At 40.6% G+C, this 20,557-nt stretch overlaps 1 protein-coding gene across 12 annotated transcripts in view; it reads left to right on the forward strand.

Annotated features, from left to right (window-relative positions):
• ANO4 (anoctamin 4) overlaps positions 1-20,557 on the forward strand; it is a 404,339-nt gene that overhangs the window by 255,489 nt on the left and 128,293 nt on the right. For all 12 annotated transcript variants that reach the window (XR_007402264.1, XM_035699361.2, XM_035699362.2 and 9 more), the window contains one exon: positions 1,334-1,465. Coding sequence is in view for 11 of the 12 variants with exons in the window: in XM_035699361.2 (XP_035555254.1) it covers positions 1,334-1,465 (132 nt within the window). In the remaining variant the exon portion in view is untranslated. The remainder of the gene's footprint in view (positions 1-1,333; positions 1,466-20,557) is intronic.

Below are 20,557 nucleotides of genomic sequence, written 5' to 3' on the forward strand. Positions count from 1 at the left end.
TCATGCCCAAATTCCGTATGTTTTTAATGAATAGACTTATAGGCATTTGTTTTTTTAAGATTGATTGATTGATTGATTGATTGATTTATGGGAGACAGAGAGAGAGAGACAGATAAGCAGAGGGAGAAGCAGGCTGTACACAGGGAGCCCGACGTGGGACTCCATCCCAGGTCTCCAGGATCACGCCCTGGGCCAAAGGCGGCACTAAACCACTGAGCCACCTGGGCCACCTTGACTTATAAGGCATTTAGATATTTTCTTCATTAGAGAAATCCATCCACTCAGTAGTGCTTAAGTGAAGATTTCCAGTATCAACTACTTTGGGGTGATCCCTAAAATCAAGAGTCCAAAACCTGCATTCTGTTCCTAGCTTTATTCACTGGCTGAGTAATTAGTGCTGGATACCTACCCACTGTGAGTCTCTTTTGTGATGTGTAAAATGAGTATGGTACCTGTTCATTCTGCCTCACAGAGATGCTACTTGATATATGCTCTTGGAAGATATTTCTTCAGTGGTATAGACATCTGAAGTAGCACAGTTGTTTTCAAGTGTGCTGTGGATTTTGTTCCTTCTAGTAGTTTTCTGTGAATGAATGACAGTCTGGTCACTTGTAAGCCAGATGTTTTCATCAGCAGAAGTCAGAGGGCATGGGAAGGGGGAAAACTGTGGCTTGTAAACCGCCCTTACGACACCGTTGTTTTCTGTGATTTGGCATCATTGCATGCCCTGGCCAGAGTGACACATGTGTCATCATGCCCCCATACCTTGAGAACCATGGAATCTGCTTGAAAGACAGAATGAAAGCCAAACAGGCTGCTGTCTACTGAGAGACAGTTCAGGGAAGATGTGAGAGGCAGGAAGAAAATCATGACATCACGCTCTCTGCACACAGTCAACCCACTGGGATGTGCTGTCGGCTGCCCTGCTGAAAGTTAACTACAGCTAGAGCACTTTCCTAACCAAGAAAAGATGGGGAAATTTTCCAAATACAAAATGAGTTTCTAAAACCTGCAGAATGTAAGAAGTTAAGGTCTCTGTTGCTTTGCTTGAGTTAAGGCTATCCACCTCCTTTCCAGAGGCTTCCAGCCATGGTTGTTTATTGACATGTGGGTAAACATGTAACTCTCAGCCATTGTTTCACAGACAATAATATTGAAGTCCCATGACGAAATTTGAAAAAACACTGGAGTTGAGGTTCTCTTCTTTCATGAATAAAGTGAGAGTGTCTAGTGTGTGTGGTGTTGTGATTATGGCTCTGTAGAGACTTCCGCCTGTGTTTTGGGGTATTGCTGACATATTGTACCCTTTGGTCTTGCCTTTCATGTACCACAGGATCGATAAACAAATAAGCAGGTTTCGGAGATGGTTACCTAAGAAGCCCATGAGGCTGGACAAGGAGACACTGCCAGACCTGGAGGAGAATGACTGCTACACTGCCCCTTTCAGCCAGCAAAGGATCCACCAGTGAGTGTTTCATGTGAAAACCCTTGTCTTACTAAGGACATGCAGCTGTGATAGAGCCTTCTCCTGCACACCTTTGAGTCCTTGGCATGTGGAAGGAACAGCTGAGTGCCTTTCTTCCCTGAAAGTCCTGTGAGTGTTCATGTCCCTTCTGTATTAGGGTAAGCCGACCGTTCTAACAGACCATTCCCATGTCTTCGTGGCTTGACACAGTAGAACATGAATCCATGTGTGTGTTGGGTGAATGACCTTCTCCATGGTGATTCAGAGACCCAGGCTCTTTCCGTTTTGCATCTCTGCCAGTCCCCATGCTCCGAGCCCCTGCACGCTCACCATTTCCAACCAGCAGACAGGGAAACTGGTCTACCCATGGCCCCATTGAAAAGAGGGGTCTTTTGTTTGATTTCACCAGTCTCCACACGCTTCTCAGTTCCCTTTCTTGAGCAACTTACCAGGTTGCCCCCAGGAGAAGCCACATCCCTGAGTAGCCCAGTTGCTGGCTCTTCTTTCAGGTTCTGGATAGTAATTTGTCACTTTTGACATGTGGCGGGGGGGTTGGTGGGGGGGTTGGCTAAGTAATTGAGCCTTTGAGGAATTGCAAAAGTGATAGGAAACTGAACTTCTGAGAAGACAAGAATTGGAATAGTGGTGTCAGTAGTAGGAGAGGGAAGCATGCCAAAAACTGTAAAAAACTAAGCAAAAACAGCCTCTCAAAAGGCAAATAAGTTTGACATAGCCTCGCTCTCAGCTAGATTCCCAAATTCCTGGCTCTCCCTATTCTAGCCATAGACACAGCAAAATGACTTACTCAAGGGGAGGAAATGACTTACCTAAATTCCTGGCTCTCCCTGTTCTAGCCATAGACACACAGCAAAATGACTTACTCAAGGGGAGGAAAAGACTTACTTAAGGGGAGTCCAACCCAAGGGGAGGGTAACATTGTTTTTGGAAAAAAATAAGTTGCTAGCTTTGAGAAAAAGAAATAAACCAAAAAGCACTTGTCAGGTGGCAGGGAATGTATGGTCAGCGGCATGTTCCAGCAACAGAAAATCAGTTAATGTCTTTGGACTTCTAGCGGATAAAGGAGAAAAGAAAAATTAAAGAATAGATGTTCTATATTATACATATAATATATAATACAAGGGAAACAACTTTGTAAGCCTCTAAAATAGCCAAACTCTGGACCTCCACATGTCAGATTGATGCCAACCCAGCTACATTATGTGAGCATTTAAAAGAGTCAGTGAAAAAGACATGAAACTCACAGCCTGACCTTAAAATCCCAGTTAAATCCTCCACAGGAACTAAAAAATGAAAAGGGTTTCATGTTAACTCAAAGATAAGACCTATGGGTGTTTTTTATGGTAAAAAGATAAATGAGAGCTGACATGTTCCTGCTCTTAGCTTAAACCTTTGCTATGCCTGTGTTGTTCATCTTGAAGTTTCTTAGGCAAGTGATTGTATGCTTTAAATTCTTCTGGAGTAGAGTCTGATTTATATGCAGAATTTTCCCTTTGCTTCTTACCTGTCTAAAAGAATACCATAACAGTGAGGGAGCATCTTACAGTTTTTGCATGGATAGAATCATGAATGGATAAGTAGATGGCTCATAAGTAGGTAGCCAGAAGAATCTATGAAACATAGGGTATGTGCCTGGGGTTTTGCTTTACTTCAAAGAGATATAGGTAAATAGAAGAGGAAGGTCATCTTCATGCTGGTTACATTTCCTGATGTTCTTTCTTGCTTTAGAAAAAAATTTTTAGCAAGTTTCCCAAAGGCAGAAGCACCTGGGTATGCATCAGAATCCCTAAGGAATGAAACCCTTTATACTTTATAAGTATTCTAAAATATATAATAAAAGAAGGACTGTATAGCTTATAGGCTCACAGATGTTTTCGGCCATTTCTTTTTCTTTTTCTTTTTTTTTTTTTTTTTTTTTACGATTTTATTTATTTATTCATGAAAGACACACAGACACAGAGACCTAGGCAGAGGGAGAAACAGGCTCCCTGTGGGGAGCCTGGGACTTGATTCCAGGATGCTAGGATCATGCCCTGGGCCAAAGGCTGACGCTCAACCACTAAGCCACCCAGGCATCCCTACTTGACCCTTTCTATCACAGATTTGAGAGGCCTTTTTTTAAAAATATGTTTGGGCATTGGTTCAATGAATAATTAATTCATCTGACAGTCACTGATTCGATGTCAACTTCTTGCCAGGCACTCTAGGTGCAGAGGATATAAGACAAATAATAAACAATCTTTGCCCCAGCCTAGCTAGTAAAGACAGAAGACCACTTTAAATAATTGTACACAGTATGATGGGTGTGACTTAAAGAGTGCTCCATACTCCAGATTTGGATGGAGGCTCTAAAACCTAAGAGTTGAACACACACAAAAAAATGCTTGATATGGGTCTTGAAGGATAACACTTGTCCAGATAGGTAATGGGAGAACCATATCTCAAGAGAGAGTAATATATGTATAAAAGTATATGGATATGGGGCACCTGGTTGGATCAGTCAGTTGAGCGTCCCACTCTTGATTTGGCTCAGGTCATGATCTTGGGGTCATGAGATCAAGTCCAACATTAGGTTCTGCGCTGTGTGTGTGTGTGTGTGTGTGTGTGTGTGTGTGTGAAGAGAGAGACAGACAGAGACACAGAGAGACAGAGAGAGGGGCATGAAACAGAATGGGATGTTTAAAGAACTAAAAGTGGTTTTCTGTGAATGGGCATAGGTTGTGAAAAAACCTGGCATTATTGTTTGCAAAAGGAGATGATCAGTGGAAGATGAGCTTTTGAGACAGGAGAACGAAGGAGGAAAAAAGCAGAAGGATAGTTGGAAGGAAGGAAACCTAAGAATCAGGCCTCAGTGGGATCAAGAGAGTAGTTTAGAGAGTTCCATCATGTAGTCTGGTGATGAAGAATTAAACACAAGTCTTAAACATCATGGACAGTGGGGATTTCTTTCTGAGAATTGTCATACTGTGCAGACAAAATCCCCTTAATGAATGTGTAAAAGTGAGACTCGAGGAGTGCTGGCTGTTTAGTTGGAAAAGATTGATACAATCAGAAAAAAAAAAATTCCCTATGGGTGGATGCTTCTCTAAGGTGACAGTAATGGGTTTAAAGTAATCAGAAGTAGCTGATGAATGAGCTCTAAGGCTCATAATATGACTTCCTGGTTTTCCGAATGCAGTCCAAAATCCCATGTGACTTCTTGATTTTGCAGAATATTTGATACTGTGTTTGTCTAGGAATAAATGAGAATAATAGATTTGTGTGTGTGTGTATGTGTGTGTACATGAATGTAGCAGAAAGAGAGAAAAAATTAGGAGTCTAATAAATAATGATCAAAGTGGAAAAGAAGTCTTAAAAATACTTTGAAATCAGGATAAAGCCCAGACTCCTAAGCTGACTCACTAAATCCTGCTTCGATTCTCTGTTGAGCACATGATCCACAATGAACTACTTGGACCTTCTTAACTCATGGTGCCCCCCTACCTTCTGTTGCACATCTTCCTTCTACTTGGTGTACTTTTTCCCTTAGATTCCCTTCTTTCAGGTTTTATCAGGGGCGTTTTCTTCAGAAAACCTCCCAAGGCTTCCAACCTTAGATATGCATTTTGAAAACATCATTCTGTATTCACTCAGAATGATGCGCTCAGGAGAATGAATAGAAGTTGGGTGAGGATAGAACTAGGAGACAGGTTATATCACTTCTAGGTTTTAGAAGTAAATTCTTGGTGAGGTGCATTTTTCTGTATCCTGATAATACTTCTATTTTCTATTATAGCTCTTAATGTAGAACCATATAGACTATAAAGTTCTTGAAAGTCTATGTCTGTATCATCATTTTTGAATCCCATAGTTGGTGCTTAATGATGATTTGTTAAATGAGAAGTGAATAGATAAAAAATGAAAATAGAACAATCATGTGAATAAAGAATGTAGATGCTATGAAGTTAGCTCAGGCACACTCCTCCCAGACCAAATTCAATCCGTCCTCTTCTCCAGTGTGGCCCACTTCCATCACCCCTAGTCTAATAAATGGCACTAATATTTGTGCAGTTGTTGAAACCAGAGTCAGGAAGCTGTTCTAGACCTCTGCTTCACCTCTGCTTCCTGCATCCACTACATATCCAATGGCTGACAATTTTACAAGCTAAGTGTCTCTGTAATCTAACAAATTTTCTCTATCTCCACCATCATTACCTCTCTTCTGAAACCAGATGTGATGTACCAGTTCTATCCTTGCCCATCTCCAATCCATTCTCCCAAATGCATGTGGAATGATCTTTTTAAAATGCACATCTAATCATGTCACCTGATCCTGCTTAAAAACCTTAGAATAAATGCCAAAATTATTAAGGTGACCTACAAGGCCTCAGATGACCTGATCAAGTGGTCAACTCTTCTCCAGCCTTATCTGCCTTCACTATCTTCCACCCTCCCTTCTTATGATCCAGTCACATACAGCCTCTCTCAGTTCTTTGGATGCACCTCCCCTCAGGGCATTTGCATATGCTGTGTTTTCTCTTGGAATTCTCTTCTCATTGCTTACCCCTTCCCCAGCTTACTCATTTATACTTCAAACCCAGCTCCAGAACTCTTCCCAGGGAAGCCCTCCTCTCCTCTTTCCAAAGACCAGGTCTTCTTGCTGTTTTCTCTTTCAGTCATATGTTTCCTATATAACATTTTAACAATTTGAAATGATATAACCTTATAATCATTTGGTTGTTACATGATTAATCCTTAAACTCTCCAGATAAACTGAACTCCATGGAGGCATACACCATGTCTGATTTTGCTCACAATTATATCTCTGATACTTAACACAGTGCCGAGCATACCACAGATGCTCAATGTTTGTCCACTAAATGAATGGAGTAAGGATGAGAGTAATAAAGGCAACATGGGATAATCCAATCATGGATCTTTATATTCTGAACTATATTGCACAAAAATTTAAAATTGAGAACCGACTAAAAAACAAATGGCCTGGCAACCCATTTGAACACATATCAATGTTTGTGAACCAGTGGAGGCAAACCAGTGAGTATGCATGTCTCTAAGTCAACATATGATGCTATTGCTCATTTTATGATATCACCAAATGCCTACAGTTAGGAAAGGTCTTACTAGATGCCAGACATTATTTTAAGAACCTTAATCCTTACAACAACACTATGAGAGAGGAGGTGTTATTGTTAACATTTTGTGGATGAGGAAAGAAAAGCACAAAGAAATTAAGGAATCTGCAGTAGATCACATAACTAGGCTAATCCACCCACTGAAGAGACCCTGAATATTGGTGCTTTAACACAATAGAAGTTCCCTTGTTGTTCACATCATTGTCTAGTATAGGACCATGAGGATATCTACTCCACATAGTCATTCAGGTATCCAGGCCACTTCTGTGTAGTAATTGCTGTCCCCTAGATCTCTTGCATGTGGTGGATAGAAAAAGAGAGATGGGTAATTTTGTAGAAAGTTTTTATGGGCCAGGCTAAGAAGTGGTGGACAACACTTATACCCAAATTTCACGGACCAGAGTTCAGTCATGTAATTACCTCTACTCAAGGGATGCTATCATAACTAGTCCATATGTGTGCCCAAGGGGAAAAGGGAAACAGGTTTCTAAACATCTAAGCAGTCTGTCTCAGTGATGGAATAGAATTTCAGATTCAGACAGGGTGGCTCCAGACTCCACATTCTTAAGCATTGCACTCCACTACAGGATTTCTCAGCATTTGCACTGTTGCCATTTTGGGCTGAATAACCCTGTTGTAGGGAGCTGTCCTGTGCATCTTAGCATGGTTAGTAGATCACTGTCCTCTATCCTTTTGATGCTAGAAGCAGCTTCTTCCTCTCTTAGTTATGAAAACCAAAAATGTCTCCAGACATTGCCAAATTTTCCTAGGGAGGGGAGGAGGATGGGTTCAAAATCACAGCACTCTCTCCATTTGAGAATCATTGCTGTACTGTCTTTTATCACATGATGCCCTTCTGGCAGGACCACCCACTATCTGAGATCATTTAAACTCTAGCTGAATCTGATAATGATGACAGACAAATCTATTTAAGATTTAATTTTTTTCCTTGTCACCTCCTTGCCTCTGAATGTTGGCCTGCTTAAATATCATCACCCTTCATTCTTACAATGGCATTTGCAGTGGTATCCTTGAGGAAATTACTTCTTAAGGTTGATACTCAAAATAAAGGTTTTTGCTGGTAGAGAAAAGGAAATGTAGAAAAGATTCATGACACTTTTTATAATAGATGTACAATATATTCGTTCAAGAAATAGATCAATTCTGAATTGCCTTTCAGGAAAATATGTTAGATATAAGCAGAAAAAATGTTTCTCCCTATAATTTTATTCCTGTTATTACCATTAGTCTATTTTTATGAAAATTTGTAAAAAAAATGAAGTAAAATTAAATATTGACTATTTCCTAATAGAAGATTTTGAAAGTTGTGTTTGTTGTATGTGCATAAGTTTAAATAGGTACTCAATCATTCACATGCTCCATGCCTGTTGTTGGGAATCAACAGTGAGCAAATAGGCCAAGATCCTTGCTCTCCTGGAGCTTACCTTATGGCTGGGGCCAACTGGCAACAAATTATAAACCAGTGATTCCCAACAGAGGCATGATTTGGCCAGGTCTGGAAACATTTTTGGTTGCACAACTAGAAGTGGAGAGTGCTACTGGTATCAAGGGGATGGAGGGCTAAATATCACTCCATGTGCAGGCAACCCCCATGGCAAAGAGGTCTTTGGCCCTATGTGTCAGTAGTGTTGAGGTAAACATTTTAAAAATCCATTTTAAAGCTTGTTAGGATGTGATAAATACTATGGGAAAAGAGAAAAAGAGAAGTAGGGGTGTTAAAAATGAACAACTCTGGCATGGGCATATGGGTGCAGGTTAAATTTTCAAAAGATGGTGTTTATATTCTTCTGTAGACCTCAGATAGAAGGTACGATTTGAAAAAGATTTGAAGGAGATAAGAGGAGGGAACAGAGAGGGGGTTCCAGGTAAGGGAATAAGCCAAAGCACAGGCCCAAATGTGTGAGCACATATGGATGTGTTTGGGGGAAAAGTAAGACCTTTGTGGCTGAAATAGAAATGATGACACAGTCAACAGTGATGAGTTAGAAGGGAAAGAGAGAGGCTGATCATATGTAGCCTTGGCTTTTACAAAGGAAAGAGATCGTCTAACTTAATTGTTGAAAATATCATTCTGACTCCTTTGAGAACAGACTGTAGGAAGCAAGAGTAGAAGCAGAAATCAGAGGACAGCTGCAGACATCCCAGTGAGAGGAGAGGAGAGATTAAATGAGATGAGATAGATAAATTGATTGATTTACATTTCTAGCTTTAAAAAGTCTGTAGTGAAAACATATACCACATATAACTTAGTATCAACCCATTTCCTTGCAAAGCTTGGTTGTATACAAAATGTTTTAGCATGTGTCCGGTGTATGTATGAATTAGACATTTTATTTATTTATTTATTTATTTATTTATTTATCTTTTTATTTATTTATGATAGTCACACAGAGAGAGAGAGAGAGAGAGAGAGAGAGAGAGAGGCAGAGACACAGGCAGAGGGAGAAGCAGGCTCCATTCACCGGGAGCCCGACGTGGGATTCGATCCCGGGTCCTCAGGATCGCGCCCTGGGCCAAAGGCAGGCACCAAACCATTGTGCCACCCAGGGATCCCTGAATTAGACATTATAAAAGGACCCCTTGACATGATATTTGCTTGCATGCCTTTCTCCCCCTGCTAGACTGTGAGCAACTGAGGGCAGGAAATCCCCTGAGGGCAGCCAGTGGCACCCAGGGTATGGTTATGATCATGAGACATAGCAGAACAGGAAAGGACCGCAGCGGAGTTGGCACTGCTGAAGGACAGCACCAGGAATCCAGAATCTGGTTCTTTCATCTAAGCCTAGAACATCCACATGAAAAGTTGAAAGCCGCAGTCAGCTAGTCAGTCAATTGTGGTCTCAGTGTTCTGCTTGAATTTACCTCTGGCTTGTTGATTTATCTTTGGTCTCAATTTTGCTAATAGACTATCTTCCCTATCCAGTTTTGTGGCTCTTGAGTTCTGTTATCAGGATTAATGCCTGACCCCAAGACTTTTAAGTCCTACATTATACCTTTTAATTCATATATCTTGTGCATGTGGGAAATGTCAAGTGTGTACATCAAAAGACCACTTGACATAAAATTGGCTTACATGCTTTTTTTCTCCCTTTCCAGACCATGGTCCTGAGGAATGACAAAGAAGTCTAGGGAATAACAAAACAACAAGGCTCTTTTGCCCAAGAAAGCACTAACCATGGAAATCTTGGTGCTAGGGCCAGTGAGGGCTGGTAAGAACAGGAGAAAGTTCCTAAAGGGCTGTTGGTGGAAGGTTCTCTGGAACCTCTCTTTGCCCTCTCAGCTGAATAAGCCAAGAAACCATGGCAGTGAGGCATGGACAGTAGTAATCAGCCAATGGGCTAAAGGCTATTTTCAAGTAGTGGTAGCAACAATTGCGATGATATAAGGTGGTAGTGGCCACCCATGTATTTATTTGCTTTTAAGATTATATTTATTTGAGAGACAAAAAGAGAGAGAGAGAGAGAACACACACATGAGCAGAGGGAGAAGCAGACTCCCCACTGAGCAAGGAGCCCAATGTGGGACTCTGTCGTAGGACCCTGGGATCATGACCTGGGCCAAAGGCAGACTCTTAACCAACTGAGCCACCAAGATGCCCCATGGCCACTATTTATAAATACTTCCTCTACTCCAGAGTTGCATCATAGATGCATTACAACTCTGAGGGTGGAGGTAGTATGATGAAAGTCATAGAGACTGAGTAGCTTGCTCATGTCACTCCAGTCAATGGCAGATTAGCAAACAGGAGAGAAGTGTGTTTTCTCCATAATGCTGATACCTTGGGTATATACCACGTGGGCAGAGCCAAAGTATAATTTACCTTCTAGCAGCATTGCACTAGTGTGAACAGATGCATGTAAATATACCTAAATGCCCTTGGAATTCATTAAAACATTTAAGGTGGATTCAACATACAAATAAAATGGTAAAATATAAGTAAATATTCTGAACTAAAGAGAATATAATTTAGAGTAGGCATTCAAGTTCAGGAAGAAAGAAAAACAGGCTCAGATTTGCAGGCCTCAGTGGTCTATCTCTCTGTAATGGTTGATAAATGAGCCATCGAACTGGGCTTTAAGCATAGTGGGTAGAAGGGAGAGAGAAACATAGTAAGTCACATAGTTCTGATTATCAGAGGAGGAAAACCAATCCCTTAGTGAAGCAGAGGTTTTTTTTTTTTTTTTTTTTTTTTTTTTAGCATTTTCCTAGCATTTGAAAGAAATAAAATTCTTACACAGGGAAAGTGGGAAGAGCTGTGAATAAAGCAGTGAACAATTTCCTTACCAACCCCTTAGAGCAAACATTGTGTAGGGCTGTTTTTGGTAGATACCTCAGCATGGTTCTGGAGAACTAATTGCGTGTGGCTATAACATTTTGGAGGAGTTTAGACATCATCAAAATATTACAGTATATCCTAAACTAACCTCATGTAAATCTCAATTGTTTGAATTACATTCTACAAAAATTATAGCTGAGAATTTATTAAAAAGCAAATAGCCTCATGTTCCATTTAAGTGTGTATTTGCGTTTGAGAAACAATAAAAGCAAGCCTGTGGATACTCATTTTTATAAATCATTGTATGATGCCATTTGGTCATTTTACATGGTATCACTCAAACTGGACCTACAGGTTGCTTATCAGCCATAATTGTATGCAAGCCTAAGAGGCTTCAGCATTAGGATTAGTTGTTCATTGGAGCATTGTAGTTCCAGAAGGCCTCCCTCAAAACTCAGATAATTTCAGAGAGAGCAATTCAACACAACAGTAGGGATTTTGTTGAATATTAGGTTTGTGAATGAGGTATAGTCACTATCCCTACTTTTATAAAGGAGGAAACAGGAACAGAGAGGTTAAATGACTTGCCCAAGGAAACACAGTGGGTAAGTAGTAAGATGTAGATTCTCACGTAAGGCACTCTGGCTCCAGTCTTATCCTCTTGACATTATATATCAGTTTTCTATGGCTGCTGTAAAAAAAAATCACCATGAATTTCATGACTTAGCAAAATGTATTATGGTCCTGTAGGTTAGAAGTCTGCCATGGGTCTCACTGCGCTAAGATCAAGGCGTGACAGGGCCGTATTCTTTGGTGGAGTTGCTGGGGGAGAACCTGTTTCTTTGCCCTCTCCAGCATTGGAGGCTGCTGCATTCTTGACTCTGGGCCTGTTACTTTGTCCTCAGAGTCAGCAATGGTGGTTGAGTTCTTTTCACGTCACATCATTTCACTCTGACCCTGCTTCTGTCATCCCATCTCCTTCTCTGACTCTTCTTCCTTCTTCTTCCATTTTTAAGGATGCTTGTGATTACACTGGGCCTGCCTAAATGGTCCCGGATAATCTTCCTACTATAAAGTCAGCCGACAAATAACCCTAATTCTATCTGGAATATTAATTCCCCTTTGCCATATAGCTTAAAATAGTCATAGATTCTAGGGATTAAGTTATTGACATTATTCCGCCTCACACAGCTGTATAATCTGCAAAGCCCCAGGGATCCAGAACAGAAGACAGGTAAGTTCTGGCAGAGGGGAAAAAAAAGAAGGAAGGAAGAGAAGGTTGTGGCAATAGGATTTAGGGACCTTAAATGAAATGATTTGTGTAAAATATTTAGTCCAGTACCTGGCCCATAGAAAACACTCAACAATTGGTAGATATAGTGACAATGATGATGAAGAAGAACCACAAGTACAATAAGAATTCTTGGGAGAATCTCTGAAAATTTGCAGTCAAATTTGTACACTGCAGTCAGTGTATAAAGGGCAAGTCTGAGGTGACAAAGACTAATTTTTGCAGAGTTGAACCTCTGACCTGAACTGGAAAAGCATTTCTTCCAGCTAAATGTTATTCAGTGGTGTGGATATGTTACAGACTGAACATTTATGTCACCCACTTCCCGCCCCCCACCCAAATTCATACGTTGACATCTAATCCTCACTGTGATAGTATTAGGAGTGATTAGGTCATGATAGTGGAGCCCTCAGGAATGGGATGAGTGCCTTAAAGAAGAGGCCAGAGAGCTAACTTAATGCCCACCATGAAAGAATGCAACCAGACCTCTGTAACCAGAAGAGGATGACCCTCACCAGACCTTGACCAGACTACCACCTTACCTCAGTTTTCCAGTCTCTTGGAAATAAATTTCAATTGAGAAGCCACCCACCCAGCTATGGAAGTGTGTTATAGCAGCCCAAACTGACTAAAGGCAGGATACACCACCATTTAACATTTATCAGTAATATACGTACATTTGTTTTCTAACTCCTGTCACCATGGATGGCTGAAGCTACAGATTCTTCCAGCATGTGCCTGTTTCAATATTTTCTGTTTGGAGTTTTTCTGGTGTTTTCATCAATCTGAAATCTTTAGAGAGTCCTTTAGGCAAAGAGATACTGATATTGATTTAGATAGGATTAATGTTCTTTTAGTGCCCCCATGACTTATGGCAGGTCTCACAACACGTGTTTTATTGCAATCACTTATTTGGCATTAGGATCCTCAATATGCAGGTTTTTTTTATTGATCCACGAAGTCAGAGGAAACCTATCTCTGTCCTGGGAAGTTTTGTACTGAGTTGAAAATGAAACAAGCCACACAGTCTGAGATTTATGTTTCTGAAGATGACACAGCTTCTTTTAAGTAAGTAGGACATAACTTAATGAGTTTAGTTGAAGGGCAAAAGATACACCTGGTGGTATGGGAAAAGTGCAGACACGTTTTGGCTGTCTGGAGACCTAGTAGTTAGTTAGCTGTGTTCTCTTAGTATCCATAGGACCAACTGTGAATAAGTCACTTAGACATTTTTTCCCATATATCCATTTGTAAATAGTTTTTTTACATGATTTTATTTATTTTTTTTATTCATGAGACACACATAGAGAGACAGAGACACAGGCAGAGGGAAAAGCAGCAGACGGAGAAGCAGACTCCATGTAGGGAGCCTGACATGGGCTCCAGGATCACGCCCTGGGCTGAAGGCGGCGCTAAACTGCTGAGCCACCCGGGCTGCCCTGTAAATAGATTTTCATTTATTAACTCATTCATTCAATAATACATCTTATTGAAGTATAATTAACATATAGTGTTATATTAGTTTCAGGTGTACAATGTATTGATAGAACAATTCTATACAGTGCTCACCATGGTGAATGTAGTCACCATCTGTCACCATATAACATTATTACAGTATTGTTGACTAGATTCCCCATGTTGTAGTCTTCATCTCTATGAGTTATTTATTTTATAACTGGAAGTTTATACCTCATAATCCCCTTTAACTATTTCATCCATTCCCCCAACCCTTCCCCTAGGGCAACAACTAGTTCATTCTCCTTACTTAAAAGGTGTTTTTTGGATTCTTTGTTAATTTGTTTTGTTTTTGCAGATTACACATATAAGAAAAGTCATATGGTATTTGTCTTTCTCTATCTGACTTATTTCACTTGGCATAATACCCTCTAGGTCCATCCATGTTGTCACAAATGGCAAGGTTTCATTCTTTTTATGGCTGAGTAATATTCCATTGTGTGTGTGTGTGAGTGAGACCTCTTTATTCATCTATGGGTGGACACTTGAGTTGATATCATATGTTGGCTATTGTAAATAATGCTGCAATAAGCATAGGGCATATATCTTTTTGAATTAGTGCTTTTGTTTTCTTTGGGTAAATATCTAGTAGTGAGATTACTGGATCATATGGTATTTCTAGTTTTAATTTTTTGAGGACACTTTATATTGTTTTCTACATTCTCACCAACAGCACATGAGGGGTTCCTTTGACTCGACATCCTCTCCAACACTTGTTTTTCTTGCATTTTTTATTCTAGCCACTCTGGCTGGTGTGAGATGATATTTCATTGTAGTTTGATTTGCACTTCCCTGATGATGAGTGATATTGAGTACTCTTTTATGTGTCTGTCAGCCATTTATACATCTTCTTTGGAAAAATGTCTATTCAGGCTCTTTGTCCATTTTAAAATCAGATTAGTTGGGTTTTGGTTTGGTTTCAAGCTTTTTTTGTTTTTTGTTGTCGAGTTATATCAGTTCTTTATAGAGATATTAACCCCTTGTTGGATATATCATTTGCAAATATCTTCTCCCATTTAGTAGGCTGTCTTTTCATTTTGTTGATGGTTTTCTTTGCAAAGGCTTTTCGATTTGGTGGAGTGTCAATAGTTTATTTTTGCACGTATTTGTCTTGCCCTGAGAAAGATATCTACTAAACCATTGCTAAGGTTGATATCCAAGAGATTATTGCCTGTGTTCTCTTCTAGGATTTTTGTGGTTTCAGGTCTCACATTTAGGTCTTTAGTCCATTTTGAGTTTATTTTTTTGTGTATGATTGAAGAAAGTGATCTAGTTTCATTCTTTTGTAGGTAGCTGTTTTCCCAGTATCAGTTATTGAAAAATTGTCTTTTCCCCATTATATATTCTCACCTCCTTCATTGTAGATTAATCAACCATTTAGGCATGAGTTTATTTCTGAATTCTCTGTTCTGTTCCATGGATCTATGTGTCTGTTTCTGTGCCAGTACCATACTGTTTTGATGACTGTATCTTGAAATCTGGGGTTATGATACCTCTAGCTTCATTCTTCTTTCTTAAGATTGCTTTGGATATTCAGGGTCTTTTGTGGTTACACAAAAATTTTAGTATTATTTGTTCTAGTTCTCTGAAAAATGCTATTGGTGTTTTGATAGGAATTGCATCGTCTGTAGAATGCTTTGGGAAATATGGACATTTTAACAGTATCAATTCTTCCAGTCCATCACCATGGAATATCTTTCCATTTGTTGGTGTTATGTTTAATTTCTTTTGTCAATTCATTCAACAAATGCTTTTAATGTATTGTGTGCCAAGTATTATACTGTAGTAGACAATGCTATCTTGTGTTCATATGTGTATTTGTATCTGTGAACGTATTTTTATTTTAAATATTTAACTTGGGCATATTAAATTTTATGGGAAAGATGCTGTTTTACTCACAAAATGATAGAAAGGCAACTTAAAGAATTTATAGGAAAAGGGAAGTTTTGCCACATTTACATATAATAAAGTAAGCAGGGGTTAACAAAAAGAGAAGCAACGGGACTAGCACTGCATTTGTGGATGGAGTGCATGTTGAAGCATTATGTTATGCTTCATCATCTGCAACAGCCGTCAGGAGGAACAAGGGAGGTCGGGGCGGTGAGGGAGCTCTGTCCTGCCTGTTTTTCATTCATCTTCTCATTTGACCTTTGCCGTATCCCTGCAATGTAATTTCATTATCCTTTCTTTACAGAAAGTAGAACTCAGACTCAGAGATGTTAAGTACTTTATCCAGTGCTGCACAGTAACAAGCAGACTTTGGGTAATCCCAAATCTGCCTGATTTCAAACCCATGCTCTTTCCAAGATATTGTAGCTAATATTCACCAAGCACTTACCAGACATCAGGTTACTCATGAGACTGGTAGTGTTGTTATAGCCACCCAGAAATGGAGAAATGGAACAGAGAGGGTTAGTTAATGATCTGAGTTACAGAGCTAGGAGAAGCAGGCAGTCCACCCAAACAGTCAGATTCTACAAGCTCACTTGTATCTACTCTGCCTGCATACTCCAACCCAGGCTCTCATATTTATCTTCATTAGGATTTTGGGATGAAAGACAATGTATTTATCTTGTTTAAACCAGCACTGTTGAATCTAGAGGAAGGGAATTCCTGCTTGTAACAACTGTAAGGCTTGGGGCAAGAGTACAAATGAAGCTTATAGACCATACATCGAAATAATTAGAAGTGATAAATCATGTTAACAAGTACAACAGTTTCTTTTACTACCTTGACAAATATACCTTCATGAAGACTTAAAGTTCTAAGTTCTCAGGATTCTTAGAAATTCATTGCATTGGTGAGGTGTGGGGAAAATGCCCCCCTGCCCCCGCTGAGCCTCATGGCCTACTCTCTTTTCCTCCTAGCCACAGCTCTGCCCCATGCTGAAGAGCCACAGGCTCCTGTCATGGACACATCAGCCCCATGTCCAGGTGCCATCCATGTCTCCTGCAAACAGCTTGGCTACTTGGTAGGCATAGAAGTGTCTTTGGGGTGGGGGGTAGACCTGAGAGGCCCATAAAGACCAGAAGTGGCCTTGGTGATTTGGAGGCAGGCTCCAGGTTGACACATCCTTCTTGGCCTGGCCTCACCTGACCTCACCCTATGGGAAGCAATACATCTGGGGAGGCTGCTTTGTGAACCTAAAATCCAGAGCCTGCACAGGATGCATCTCACATCTGAGAAAAGCACAGGTTGGGGGGGGGGGGGGGGGAGAACAGGGAGAGGAATTAAACCTGTGGCCTTCACAAATAGTACTTTATTCAAATGGCTGCTAACTCAGAACAATGTCTTAGAAATGTTTTTTCCCACTTCTCTCACCCTAGTATAACACCTTTCTGTTTTCTACCCCTGACTAATGGTATCACCACTGGATGTTGACCAACCTGGACACTACCATCCTCCTCATCGTCCACCATCACTACTCAGTCCTTCTGGCTTAGCTCCTTCTTTCTGACCTCACTGCCACTGCCTTAATCAAAGTGACCACCAACTCTTGCATGAACAATTATTAAGTCTACTCACCTTCTTCATCTTTCTGCACTGCCATATCCACCATACCCCTGTAGCGGGGTCACATGCAAGGCTCCTACCACTAGCCCACATAAGGCCTTTGTATAGTTAGGACATCCTTCCTCTAATAATTCACAGCCCACAGACTGGCAAGCAGAATATCTTGGATTTCTACCCTTCCTCTTCCCATAACCAGGCACCTTTCCTCATCCTTGAGTAGTGAATAAATTGACTGTCACATGTGGTAGCATTGTTTCCTTGCCTAACAGCTTTCAAAGATTCCCTAAGCCCTTTGGGATCAAGTTCACACTCCTTAGGGCATGGCACTTAAAACTACTTTCCTCCCCTCCTCCCAGCTTCCTGGTCTGAATGTGCTGAAAGTTCTTACCATACAGCAGAGGTGGCTACCTAACTGTCCTGTGACTCCCAATATGTCTTCCTAAAGTGTGCTCTTCTCCTCACTTTCTGGTGAAAGCCTGTTCTTCCCTCAGGAACTAGTTCAGATGTTATCATCTTTTTTTTTTTAAGATTTTATTTATTTATTCACGAGAGACACAGAGAGTAGAGAGAGAAGAGACAGGCAGAGGGAGAAGCAGGCTCCATGCAGGGAGCCTGACATAGGACTCAGTCCTGGGTCTCCAAGATCATGCCCTGGGCTGAAGGTGACACTAAACTGCTGAGCCACCCAGGCTGCCCATGTTGTCATCTTTTTAAAACCCCTCGTGTCTCATTCAGATGGCGTTAGAATTCTGGGCCCATTAGCCTTCGTAAATACTGTGATTATGGCAGTGATTATATTGTACCATGATTATTTGTTTCCATATCTCCATGTGACACAAAGCATACTACAGCAAAAAGTAATTAGAAGGGATTTCCAGTTTTTACTCGAGTTTCTCAAAGGACACAAAAAAGCCAAGTACATGGTCTCAGCAACCATTTTTTATCCTCTCTTCTTCCTTCACACCCTCCCTTACTACCTCTGACAAAAATATCCCTCCTCCACTGAAGCCTCCACAGCTTTTTGCTCCTCTCCTCCCCACAAACCTCACCCTTCTCTCCCATCACTTTATTGTGGACTGGCATAGTTTCTCCACGAGGGAGAAAAAAAATCCATCATCTTCAGGACAGAGTCAATTAAGCCATAATTTCAGGATCATCTGACTGTTCCAGTCAGATTATGCTAGATTCTGCTGCACTAACATCCCTCAAATCCCAATGTCTTACTCAAAGTGGCTTACGTATTTCTTGCTCACATAATATATTAGCTTTGGGCCAGTTGAGGCTCTGCTTTACATGTCTTCTTTCTTATGGGGTATTGGCTAAAGATAAAACCTCTACCTAAGACATGCATTCTGGGGGCAGAGGGAGAAAGCAATGGCAAAGCCACACACTGGCTCTTAAAATTTCTGCCTAGATGTGCCGTAATCACTCCTGCTCATAATCCATTGGCCAAAATAAGTCTCAGGGCCAATTTTGAAGATGGGAGGGGAAATCGTACTCCTCTGTGAGTCCATGATAATGGGTAGGGATATACAATCTTCACAGAGAAAAGCAGCAAATTGGGAATAATAAAGCAATCTACCCAGGAATACCTTCTGTCAAAATTATTTTGTCTTGTCACATTTATATAACACATTAGTCTGTGAGCTTTTCTGGGGTTCAGATGATGTCCTGGACTGTATTGCTTTGTTTTAAACACCCTCCATTGTTTTAGGAAGGAATGTTTCCTTACAAGTTAGCAAAGACAGGCAGAAGAAAGAAAAAGTATGTAGGGTAGAAATAAGATTTGAAATAGAAATATTCCAAAATTCAAATTCAGAAACCATCTTGATACCATGATAATATTCCTGTCAGATTAACAAGCAGACTAGCTAGATGGTTGTTTATATTGTATGTGATTTCAAAGAGAGAGAAGGCCTTTTCCCCATGTTTCTCTTTCTAGCTCCCTGGACCTCTCAGGCTCCACTCAGGAAAACTGAAACCCTGCAGTTGTTTCAACAGAGAGGTTAATGTTGGGCATCCGTTAAATAAGTATCAGAGAACTAAAATCTCACATGGGACACGGGAGTGTTGAGTCCACACAGATATTAACTGCAGGAGATGCAGGAAGGAGCTAGGGCCTCTAGGGCTAGGGGGTCTGGAGGAACAGGTTGGGTTTTATCAGAACCTTGAAGCTCAAAGATGGTTGTTCCCTGGAACTGACCCCCACACCACTGAGGAGAAAAGGCTGCTCTGCTGGTGTTAGTACCTTTGGGTTACAGGGCAATGCAATGAGTCTAGTTTGGGGTGTTTCTAAGATGGAAACTGGAACCACTTGCCACTTTGAGGTTGAAAAATCACTGCTGGAGCAACATTGACAGGACAGTAGGCAAATAAGAAAGACCAGATCCCTTCACCCACTGTTGTTCCCCTTCCAGTCTCCCTGTAGGGCCCCCAACTGGCAGGCCGTATCAGAGAGCCAGGCACAAAATAGAACTCTAGTTGGCGGAGTCCCTGCTCAGGCATTACAGAGAAGGGAGCTAAGCGAGAGACAGCAATAACCTCTAATACCTGGAGTTCTACGGTGTAAACTTTAATCCTTTGACTAAAGTTATCTGCATTTAAAATGTCCCTGGGTAAAATGAAAGTTTTAAAAAACAAAAGAGAGGAAGGAAGAGCTAAGGGGGGGGGGGGGTGGTACTTTGCCTATTGCAGGGATAGACAAAGGATCTCACTAAAATGGAAGGGGGGAAAATGTCAAAAAAGAAAAAAGATCAGGGAATTATGGAAAATAAATTTTTACCAACTCTCAAGTTATGTGGTTGCTTGGCAGGGTTTCTAGGTCTTTGCTGACCACAACAATATAGATGAACTGCAAGAAAGCAGATAGATCTGTCCCTTTGGTCAGCACTCAGTCCTATTCAGCTCCAATAAGGGAATACAAAATTAAGGCCTCTGACCAAAACCAGACTAAGACAAGAGATGAATCACTGACTGATCAATTCATGCAATGACAATTGCCTTAGTAAATCTGGCAAAACCTTACTATTGACTCAATTACAGTAGCATCCTAATTAGTAGAGAGCTGAGGCCTAGGTTGTTCTAAATTGGATTTATCTGGTCTGAGGATTAATCAGGAAATTACTAGGTTTCCAAACTTGTTGTTATAGATTTAAAAAAAAAAAAAAAAGATTTCCTCTTCATTCTGGTTCACTTTTGAATGGGAAATAACAGTGATCTCTGATAGATTTAAATACTGCAGCGCTTTCATGTTTGCGTCCTGAGTATCCATTTTAGTTCAGTCAACATCAAGCACAGTTCTGACAGGCACTGTGTAGGGCTGGACA

This window comes from Canis lupus, chromosome 15 (assembly GCF_003254725.2).
Source record: "Canis lupus dingo isolate Sandy chromosome 15, ASM325472v2, whole genome shotgun sequence".
NCBI lineage: Eukaryota > Metazoa > Chordata > Mammalia > Carnivora > Canidae > Canis > Canis lupus.